This window comes from Ambystoma mexicanum, chromosome 8, assembly GCF_040938575.1.
Source record: "Ambystoma mexicanum isolate Mex_15411 chromosome 8, UKY_AmexF1_1, whole genome shotgun sequence".
Lineage (NCBI taxonomy): Eukaryota > Metazoa > Chordata > Amphibia > Caudata > Ambystomatidae > Ambystoma > Ambystoma mexicanum.
The window spans coordinates 1,247,082,620-1,247,093,500 of record NC_090929.1 but is presented as its reverse complement, the minus strand read 5'-3'; the positions used below and the strand labels follow the sequence as shown (position 1 = coordinate 1,247,093,500).

Below are 10,881 nucleotides of genomic sequence, written 5' to 3'. Positions count from 1 at the left end.
GTTATAAGCCCAAAAGAGATGCTATGAAAGCAATCAGAGTCACCAAATCCTAACAAAGACGAATTAAGATTGTTTTTAGGGTTGTGCGAGTATTACAACAGGTTTGTAAAAAATGTTGCGAGTATAACAGAACCATTGAGGAAGATGTTAAAAAAGGATGCAAAATTTACATGGTGTGCTGAATGCAGTAAGGCGGTTGAATGCATAAAAGGAGAAATTTGTGACTCTTTGGAATTGGGAGGATTTGAGTTTGGAAGATTGACAAAGATTACGGTGGATGCCAGCGGAAGTGGTGTAGGAGCAGTTTTAACACAAATAGATGAAGATGCATATGAGAAGGTGATCAGTCATGCTTCTAGAGCTATTTCGGAAACAGAAAGCAGATATTCTGTGATTGAAAAGGAATTATTAGCCTGTTCGTGGGTGGTGAATTACTTTAGGAAATATTTGTGGGGAAGCAAATTTGTAATTCAGACAGATCATAAGCCTTTAATGGAAGTTCTTACAGTGAAAGGAATGTGTAAAGCTTCTCCCAGGTTAGCCAGGCTTAGTCTAAAATTCCAGGATTACAATTTTTCAGTGAAATATGTGCCAGGAAGAAGGAATATTGTTGCTGACTATTTATCTAGATTGCCATTAAAGAGTGATGAAGGAAGTGTGGATCTGGATGAAGAGATGGTAGCGGTCAGTTTTGAGGTTACGTCAAAGGAAATGTGGATTGAAGAATTAAATAAAGATGATGAATTACAAGAGATAAGAAGATACACTGAATGAGGGTGGCCTGAAAAAAAGGAGATTAGCGAAAGTTGTAGAAGATATTGGGAGGTTAAGGATGAATTATCCATGGAAGATGGATTTTTAGTGAGGGGAGACAAGTTGATTCCCCCACGTAAGTTTTGGAGTGAGCTCATTGAGAAAGCACACCAAGGTCATCCTGGTATTACTGGCACTAAGAACAATGTCCGTTTGAAATACTGGTGGCCAGGAATGGATCTCATGATTGAGAGGTTTATTAGAAATTGTTGGCCATGTCAGAATAGTGACAAGAGTTGCAGGATAGTGAAATCTAAGCCGATGAGTACTGACAAAGGTGATGCACCATGGGAGATGGTAGGAATTGATATCATTGGACCATATGTGAAGTTAATTGAGGAGAAGAAATTCTTATTGGTTTTGGTTGATTACTATTCAGGATGGGTAGAAGTTAAAGCGGTGAGAAAAGTTGATACTGATGAGATAATAAAGTTCATAATGCAAATTTGCAGAAGGGGAGGATTTCCCAAATTAATAATGAGTGATAATGGGGTCCAGTTCAGAAGTGGAGAAATGAAAGAATTTGCCAAGAGAGTAGGTATTGAATGGAGATTTTCATCATTGTATCACCCACAAACCAATGGGTTGGTGGAGAGATATAACAGTGTAATTGTAGAGGCAGTGGAGTTAGCTTTAAGTAACAACATGCCGGTAGACGAGGTCCTTAAGGAGAGAGTGTGGAGCACCAGGATGTCTGTTAAAAGAGGAATGAAGGTTTCTCCTTTTGAATTAATGAGGGGAAGGGCTCCAAATACTTTGCTTAATCCTGTTTGGGTTAATAGAAGGAGAAGTGTAAACACAGGATTACGTAACTCTGACGAAAACTTAATTAGGAGTAGAGTATATCCAGGAAAGATTAGGTCTTCTGAAAAGTTTAAGTTGAGGATATCACTGGGAGATTTTGTGCGAATCAAGCTTGGACGGAATGTTAAGAAAGGTGACTCTAAATACAGCAGCCCTGTCAAGGTGTTACAAGTGTTCAAGAGAGCAGTTAGAGTTGCGGGAGGATCAGTATGGAATTTGGACAGGGTTAGTAAATGGATGTGGGAAGGTGAGAATGAAAGAATGAAACAGGTTAGATTCGAGAGAAGAGATTTGTTTGGTGATGATCATATTCAAAATGGATTAGAAAATGTGATTATGAACGGTAATGTGTTGATACAAGTTGAAGATGTTAACACTCAACAAGCTGTGGTAGCTTTTGATAATAGGAATGTGCGTAGTTCGAGGGAAAAGAGGTTACCATTTTGGTCCAGAGATTGTGATGCAGAGCTAAGTAATTTCAGTATACAATTGTTGGTAAAGGAGTTCTATATGGTGTTAATCTTTTAAATGTATTAATTGATGCAGTTTTTTTTTTTTGCATAAATGTGTTGTGTTGTGAAATCTTTATTTATTATACCTAGCACACATGTGGTTACATTTTTATAAGGTAGAAATGTTCTTTTACTCAATTTTGTAAGGGGGGGATGATGTAGTATTTCATGTAAATTCTGATGTTATCTTGATCATCGCCTGCGCGCGGCTCAAAGGCTTGTAGAATGTTGGGGGTGTAAGGGAACATTCGATAGAGGACGGTTAGGAGAGACGGGGTGGATGAGAAGGACACTGTGTGCGACGCCGGCTGATATCAAAGTAAATAAAGAAGTTTATTACTTACTTTGTCTCCTGCATACTTCATAAAGTAACTTCTGTGAATTGTGAGGCATGCAGAAGTCCAGAAACTGTGGATCACTATATGATAGGATGCGAAAAGTTCAGTTTGCAGAGGGAATTACTAATAGCCAGGGTGAGTAGCACTGGGGTGGCAGTGAAGAGTATAGTTGACATGCTTCACCTTAAAACGGGGTCCGAGGATAAGCAGTGCAGGTTCCTCCATTATGTTAGGGACACTGAGAAGTGGGAGTAGCTTTGGCAGAGTTGTGTGACTGACAAGGGTGACTAAGGCAAACATCATCTATCCAGATGGAAATCGCCGGCACCCACCCTTGAGAAGTAATCCCAACAAGAAGACGACGTTGCGTTGCTCCATACAGAGCTACGCCTGACCACCACCAGCACATTTCCAATGGCTACTGCTCCCCCGCCCGTGCCAGCTATGGCTGCAGTACAAATCCTGTGCCACGGTTAACATGGCGCAGGGAACAAAGCACTGCTGCGAGGTAGGAGACGCAGTGCGCCGCCAGCTCACTCCTCTACATAATACTGTCCCCTGCATTCTATAATAATAATAATTAGGCATTTATATAGTGCTACGAACCCTCAGGTATCTGAGCGCGGCTTAATATTACCCACGGTGTGTGGTGCTCATTTATCGACCTCGGAAAGATGAAAGGCTGAGTTTGGCCCCGCCGGCGTTAACGGGCTCTGCACGGATGTCGAAGCGAGCGCTCTACTCGTTGTGCCACTTGACCGGCAACTGAAATTGGATGTGGCCTCTCCATGGCACAGGCTGTAGTGACTCGGGCTCGGACTGCCCTATAGGGCAATGCCCGAACCAAATACTAGTGTGGGCCCGTTTTTTTTGGTCAAAGTAGGCCACCTTTTTGGCCCATGTGGGCCAGTTTGATGTTACTTTACCACGTGGCTAGTAGTTTTGAAAAGTGTTATTGAAATACATGTTCTTTAAAATGCACAATTTGCACTACATTTTATTTTTTTAAAAACTCACCTCTGTCACAAAAAGAATGAATTGGCATTTGCAACTATGGGACACTTTTTCATCAGTGCCCGAGACAACTGTATGCCCCAGTCCAACCCTGCTCCGGACCCTCATGAAAGAGACGGTATTGCCTGGGGGCCCTCTGTGATAAACTGGCTACTGCTTGGTGACCCTCCATGGCACAGAGGGCACTGGCTGGGGGCCCTTCATGGCACAGAGCCCTTCGTAACACAGTTGGTGATGGCTGTGATCGCTACACGACACTCAAGGTACTGGCTTGAGCCATCCCTTACAGAGGAAATAGTGTCTCAGAGCCCTCTATAACAAATGGCACTGTCTGTGGCCCCCCAGCGAGCAGGCTGTAGTTACTCGGGGCTCCCGTGGGGGCCTCGGTGATACACTGCCTACTGTCTGGGGTCTCTACATGAGGACACAGGCTGGGGGCCCTTCATGCCGGCTAGGACGCTGGCTGGAGTCCCATAGTGATACAGGTGGAGTTGCTGCGAGTGCTCCACGACACAGACGGTACTTGCTCACGATCTCGGCGCCCAACATGGCATGGGCGATGCCCATCGGGCGCTCACGGTACACAGCACTTCACAAATGCCTCCAAGCGGAGGAGCTGCCGTTTATTCAGAAAGTGTCTATGAAAAGCGCTGGGTGGGAGGGCCCAGTATTTACCTTCTGATTCCGCCTGCTTTCCCTGGCTGACCCGCGGGTGACCCTGCGATTAGCGCAGTATCATAAGTTTACGGATTTGCCTCTTATTCCTCTTGATGCCTAGACGTAAATACAAGCTGGAGCTGTGGGGTGAACTTCGGGGCAGCGCTCCGCGACAGGATTGGCTCATTGAAGGCGCCGCGCTCCTGATGACATAATGTGCCTGCCGTACTGAAGGGAGGAGGGCTGGCCCCGGGGTAGGCATCAACGCGCTTAGAAGCTCTCTGCAAACGAACGGTACATCATTTTGTGTTCAAATGCCCCGATCCCATCAACAAGCTCTTGCACGGATTGCCCATCAGGGGCTAATGTAACTAGCACTGCGGACATGCTGCAACCCCCGGCAGAGTTGGCAGAGTACCGGCCATCATTTGGCGACTCCACGTACGGGAGGTAGATTTTCAATTTTTAAGCGAACATGTTCATCTTTCGCCCATGTCAATCAATTGACAAATGCATTATTCATGCCCAAATGATTTTAAAAAAAGTCTTCGTTTTAGGTATTCCAGAGTGTTACCATGTATTTGACCGAGCCCAAAATCAGACCACACCCAAGAGAGGGATTTGCAGCAGCACGGGAGACATTGATAAAAGTGCCACTGTAGCAGAAAGCGCTATATAACAAACACGTTCTCGTTTAATAATGACAGTTAACGTGTATGATATTGACGTCTGGCAAAGCTGCATACATTGCTTGAAGTGAAGGCGATCCGCACGATATTGAGTTAAAAGATCCTGTGCGCCCCCATCTCGGGCAGGCTTGCTTTTCCAATTATCAAGATGCCTAAATACTTTCACGGTTTCATGGTCACATAGTTGCTTCCAGGTGAATACAATCTATAGCATTTTGCAAGGGCAAATTGTTATTTTTTGTAAACCGGCCTTACAGTTGTAAGGAGAAGGTCACCCCCTCCCCCCCTTATTAAGCAGGCCCCCGAGCAGGGCGACAAAGCCACTCTACGCCCCATTGTGCTGCGGGAATTAACACCTTTTCACAGTGAAATCCGACGATTGTGTGCGGCGCTGGAGGTGGACTCCAAATGGTTAAAGGATTTGGGCAGCGTCCTGCGGGGGAGGAGCCACGGCTGGCTGCAATCTGCAATTAAAGATGAACTTTGTGTGAACTAATTTATCTGACCAAGGTAAAAAAAAAAAAAAAAGGGGGCTAGGCTTGGGGAAATGTATAAAAGGAGGAGAGGCAATGCTTCCCAGTTTACACTAGGACAGTGGGCTCCTCAGAAAAGGAGAGCTGCGTGGGTAGAGAGCTTGCTAGGAGAGAGATCTGCAGGCAGGGAAATAGTGCTAACAGGGCTGCAGGAGCGCGAGTACAAAGAGAAAGTGCTAATAGTGGCGCGGTCCACACACGAGATACTGCAAAGAGAGGGTGCTGGTAGGGTAGGGGTCACCGGGGAAGAGACCTGCAGCAGGGCGAGAGTTGTGGTGGAGCCAGCCTAGTTGCTGACAACGCTGCAGGTAGTGTGCAGTGTCCGAGGAACGCGCTGTGCCGGTGGCGACTGCTGCCGCGGCTACTGTGGGGCGCCCCCGGGCAGAGGGAGTAGCTGTGCCATGGGCTTCTCCACCCTGCTCGCCAGTGCGCTGTGCACCTTGATACTGCCGTTGCTGCTCTTCTTGGCCGCAGTGAAGCTATGGGACCTGTACTGCGTGAGCACCCGGGACCGCCTCTCCCGGTGCCCGCTGCCCCCGGGAACCATGGGGCTCCCGTTCTTCGGGGAGACCCTGCAATTGGTGCTACAGGTAGGCCCCTATACGCCCTCTGTCCACATTTGACTTCTTACTGTGCTGATATTCTTTAACGGTGTTAAGGTATAGGTATGCCCAGTTTTATTTCGGTGACTATTTTTCTTTCAATTGTCACCTCGTTGGAGGTTTGGCATCAATGTATTCGTTTAACAACTTTGTTTGTGATTATAACCTGTTGTGTGCATGTTTTTTCTTTATTCAGAGACGAAAATTCCTACAGATGAAACGTAGGAAGTACGGGTTTATTTACAAGACGCACCTGTTCGGCAGACCCACGGTGCGTGTGATGGGCGCGGAGAACGTGAAGCAGATCCTGCTGGGGGAACACAGGCTCGTGTCTGTGCACTGGCCCGCCTCGGTGCGGACCATCTTGGGGGCCGGCTGCCTGTCCAACCTGCACGACTCCCTACACAAGAACCGCAAAAGGGTGAGTTCGTAACTGTACACGTGCACGCTCCTTAAAATATTAACTAGCACAAATGACGGTCGAAACTGCAAGGACCGTAGTCGCCTTACTTACTTTATCTCGAAACATTGGTAACTCTCAAACTCCGTAGTCACCTGTTGAGTATGTAAACTAAAAATAGAGCTTCGGCGCCATCTTCTGGCAGATTCCTGCTCTAGTGTTTACATCCGATTTGTATTGTATATATTTATTTCTGTGTGTTTTGCCCGTTCGGTGAAATCATTTCCAAGTTCCTCGAGATGGGTATATATTTATAAAGTGGACCCAGGGGTTCTTCTCCCCAGCTACTCCAGATGGGTGTCGTTTTGCAGAGTCGGGGAAGCTTCACCGCACTTGGGAGCGTGCAGTGCGACTACCCAATTTGCTCCGTCTTCCTGCAGGTAGCTGGCCATCCGGCTGATGCGCGTAGTCCTTCCCTCATTGTTCACATTGCAGCATCCCTTGCAGAGCCCCCATTCCATGCTCACCGCGTCACCGCCTTCTTGTGGCGCGCCATGTGTGATTCTGACTGCTCACACTCTATTGTACCATTCCACGCGTCTCACCCACTCCACTTTTCTCGCAGGTTATCATGCAGGCGTTTTCTCGGGAGGCGCTGCAGCACTACATCCCTGTGATCGAGGAAGAGGTGCGCGGCTCGATAGCCCAGTGGCTTGCAAGGGGCGCATCGTGCGTGCTGGTCTACCCTGAGGTGAAGCGCCTCATGTTCCGCATCGCCATGAGGATCTTGCTGGGCTTCGAGCCGCACCAGACCGACCCAGAGACTGAACAGCAGCTAGTGGAAGCCTTCGAGGAAATGACCCGCAACCTCTTTTCGCTGCCCATCGATGTGCCTTTCTGCGGCCTTTACCGGGTAAGGCTCTCGTGAACCCTGTTGCGAGGGAAGGAAGAAGCAGTTGCCCCTGGGCCTCGAAATATGGGCCCCCTGCTTTGGAAAGGCTCCAGGGTTGGGTCATAGATCGACTGTATCATGTTATATCAATTGGGTTGGATTCTCTGTTAAGCCAGTGGGGCTGGGTCAGAGTCAGTAACATGTCAGATTCGCTGCTGTATCCCTTCAGGAAATCGGGCATGTGACTGGGACATAACTGAGGCCTTTCAGTGGAATCTGTATGTCTGAAAATCCCTATTCCATACAGGTTACCAACCCACTGAAAACTGGTAACATTTCTGATCAATAAACACTGGAGTGGAGGGAGTTATACTGGGTGTTAAGTGCCAGCTATTTATGCAGCACTCGCAGCATACCTAGATTGTACACAATGAGCATACTTTTCCTTTAAAAAAAACTTCAACCTTACTGTGAAGGCTGGGAATTGTAGGTCCCGGGCTCATAGGGAAATTGAAATTACAAGTCTGTTTTAGAATTTTGAAATGCTGCGTTTTAAAAATGTGCGTCCTCCAACCAGGGGCTGAAGGCTAGAAATGTCATCCACTCTAAAATCGAAGAGAACATTAAGGCGAAAATGGCCAAGGACTCCAACACGCAGTACAAGGACGCGCTGCAATTACTCATCGAGCACACGCAGAAGAATGGCGAGCAACTGAACATGCAGGTAATTTGCCGTATAGAGTGCAGCATGTATTACAAACGCAGTTGTATCGACATAATGTATGGTAGCACGAGCTTCTTCCACTTGCGCGTTTTTATTGCACACGTGCCCACGTGGAGCCCAGGAATGATGGCACGGTTGCTCTTAGGAACCTTTGAGCGGCTGTTTGCCTGAAGGCGCCGCGACCCTGCAGCTGCTCACAGCATGGCCCTTTTCTAGATACCAAGCCCACTGACCGTGTCCTCATTTGTATGTGCGTACTGACTACCCCCTGCTCTCTCTCCAACCCCCACTAGGAGCTGAAGGAGTCTGCCACCGAGCTCCTCTTTGGAGGCCACGAGACCACAGCCAGCGCCGCCACCTCGCTTATGACTTTCTTGGCGCTGCACGTTGACGTGCTGCACAAAGTCAGAAAGGAACTTCAAATCAAGGTACGATACATTGTGAATGCCTTTTGCATATATCCATATTTTACGGAGAGCTCACGCAGAGTATAATTTTTCGCATGGGGATGTGCACGGTGATTTGAAAGCAGTGTACTGGGGGAGAAGGGGTCCAGCCATCTTTTCTGTAGATCCTGTTTCTTCGTTTTCCATGTGTATTTGGGTACATTTCGTTCTGCAGCCTCACTCGTACACACGTAGTGCTGGTTGAGTAGTACATTCTGTTGTGATGCAGCCACATATAATAACAATAGAATGTACAGGGCCGAAAGGACATGCAATATGTATATATTTTTTTCTTCTCACCGGGACCTACCTCTAATGTAAGGTCACGGGGACAGTAAAACCTCGCCGTATGACACAGGTTCACATTGTAATATGTACCCGATGGGTACACGGAATGGTACTGCATGGGGTCATTCCTACAACCCATGCTCTTAACATTTTTTTTATATGTCATGCCAAACCATTCTGAGTTTAGGTGGCATTTCTTAAAGTCGGTGGTATTCAGAATACCGCGTATTGTATAGTGCTAGCATACCTGTTCTTGGAGCCAGGCGCATTTGCAGACAGGCCGCTGTCTTTGGAGGAGCCGCAATGCCGGGGAAGGGTCGGGGCACGCCCCCTCGCCAGCAGCACTGGCTCGCGGTAGTGTGGCGGGGCGGGCGCGTTCACCTGCGACCTGTGGCTGTCGTTTCACGTCTTGTGCCCTTCTCTCCCCCTCCAGGATTTATTGTCCAGCAGCAGCAGCCAGGAGAACAAGCCGCTGTCCGTGGAAGCCCTGGAGCAACTCAAGTACACGGCCTGCGTCATTAAGGAGACTCTGCGGCTCAGCCCGCCCGTGCCTGGGGGGTTCCGCGTGGCGCTCAAAACCTTCGAGTTGAATGTAAGTGAGCAGCGACCCCGCCTTTACTCTGTCTAGAGAGATCCCCGGGAATGCATTCTAGAGCTTGGATCTATGCCACTGGCGCGATCTTGTGGCACTGTGAATGAAGGGCAGAATCTATTGCGCTCTTTAGCTGGGGGGCTTAACCTTTCAGACCACATGTTACCGGCACCCTAAACTTCTTTTGTGGAGCCCGACGCTGTAATCGCCATATGCACCTGATCTCAGAGCACGCCCCGTTCTTGCAGCATAATCGCAGCACGCTCCTACCGCCGCTGCTGTGCCTGCAGGTTCACCGAGCACTGGGCACTCTGCAGAGAGGCCCGAATTACTGGCGGCCGCGAGTCACATGCGCGATGTCGTCGCACACCTACTCCGGTTAATGAGCAACCCGATGACCTTATCGGCCTCGGCTTGCCATCTGCCAGACATACAGAGAAGGGCCGTATAGCGCTTTATGGGGGTCATTGCCGGGTAAACGTGTAAGTTACCGCTTCAGCCCATGTGTCGTGATTCAGCAGACAACATGCCTTCATTACATATACTCCTTGTGAGATCGAGGTAGTTTGTTTATGCAGCTGGTCTGGTAGCCCCGCGAGTTGAGCACTTGCTGCTGATGGATAACTGCTCTACCTGCAGGTCACGGGTTCGAGCCATGGCCTCGTGCATCCGCCAGCATGACGTTCTTTAATAAATAACCATACCTGTTTTTTCCTTACAGGGATATCAGATTCCCAAAGGCTGGAATGTCATCTACAGCATCGGCGACACCCACGACGTGGCCGACGTCTACACAGACAAGGAGGAGTTCAATCCGGACAGGTTCATGTCCTCCCACCCGGAGGACCACGCCCGCTTCAACTTCATTCCCTTCGGGGGCGGCCTGAGGAGCTGTGTGGGCAAGGAGTTCGCCAAGCTCCTCCTGAAGATCTTCATCGTGGAGCTGGCACGGACGTGCGACTGGCATCTCCTCAACGGGGCCCCCACCATGAAGACTGGGCCCACTGTGTACCCCGTGGACAATCTCCCCGCCAAATTTATACGTTTCAACGGGATAATGTAGGCGCTGCCAGGGCTACACGTAAACCCAACACCCATAGCAATTGCCCGTCTGTATATATCTTTTTATAGTAACATATGTATATGTGGTAATTTTACCTATTCTGTATTTAACTTGTAAATGTATAAAGTCATAGTTATTTATAAAGCAGATGCAATATTTTTGTAAACTCTTGTCTCTGCGTTTCCAAGCACTAACATTATGGGTCTGTTTGAGCCATAATCCCATTTATTTCTGTAGAAATAAAAGTTTTTCTATTTTAAGAATTTCGGCCGAAGCTTGCACTTTTTTCAAATGTCCGATTGCGTGGAACAAAGGTGCGTGCGTCCCTGGAGGTGAATGTAGCCAGCAAAAGTTCCCACTGCCTTTCTGGCCTCCAACCAGATTTCCATGTGGGCCGGTTTAAACCCGGCTGCACGTTACGCCTAAACCATAACTATTCAATGGAACAAACCTTTGTGCGAAGGAGTACACTTGCAGAACCCTCAACACTGAAGTAGACTATGGGACTGTACTA

General features: G+C 48.1%; 1 protein-coding gene across 1 annotated transcript; it reads left to right on the top strand.

Annotated features, from left to right (window-relative positions):
* The first annotated feature begins 5,405 nt into the window (after positions 1 to 5,405).
* Positions 5,406 to 10,630, top strand: CYP26A1 (cytochrome P450 family 26 subfamily A member 1). Its single transcript, XM_069611361.1, has 7 exons — positions 5,406 to 5,950; positions 6,159 to 6,383; positions 6,988 to 7,275; positions 7,832 to 7,978; positions 8,272 to 8,406; positions 9,146 to 9,304; positions 10,026 to 10,630. The coding sequence occupies exons 1-7, from the start codon at positions 5,762 to 5,764 to the stop codon at positions 10,365 to 10,367; spliced, it is 1,485 nt and encodes a 494-aa protein (XP_069467462.1). The 5' UTR covers positions 5,406 to 5,761; the 3' UTR covers positions 10,368 to 10,630.
* Positions 10,631 to 10,881: the final 251 nt, after the last annotated feature.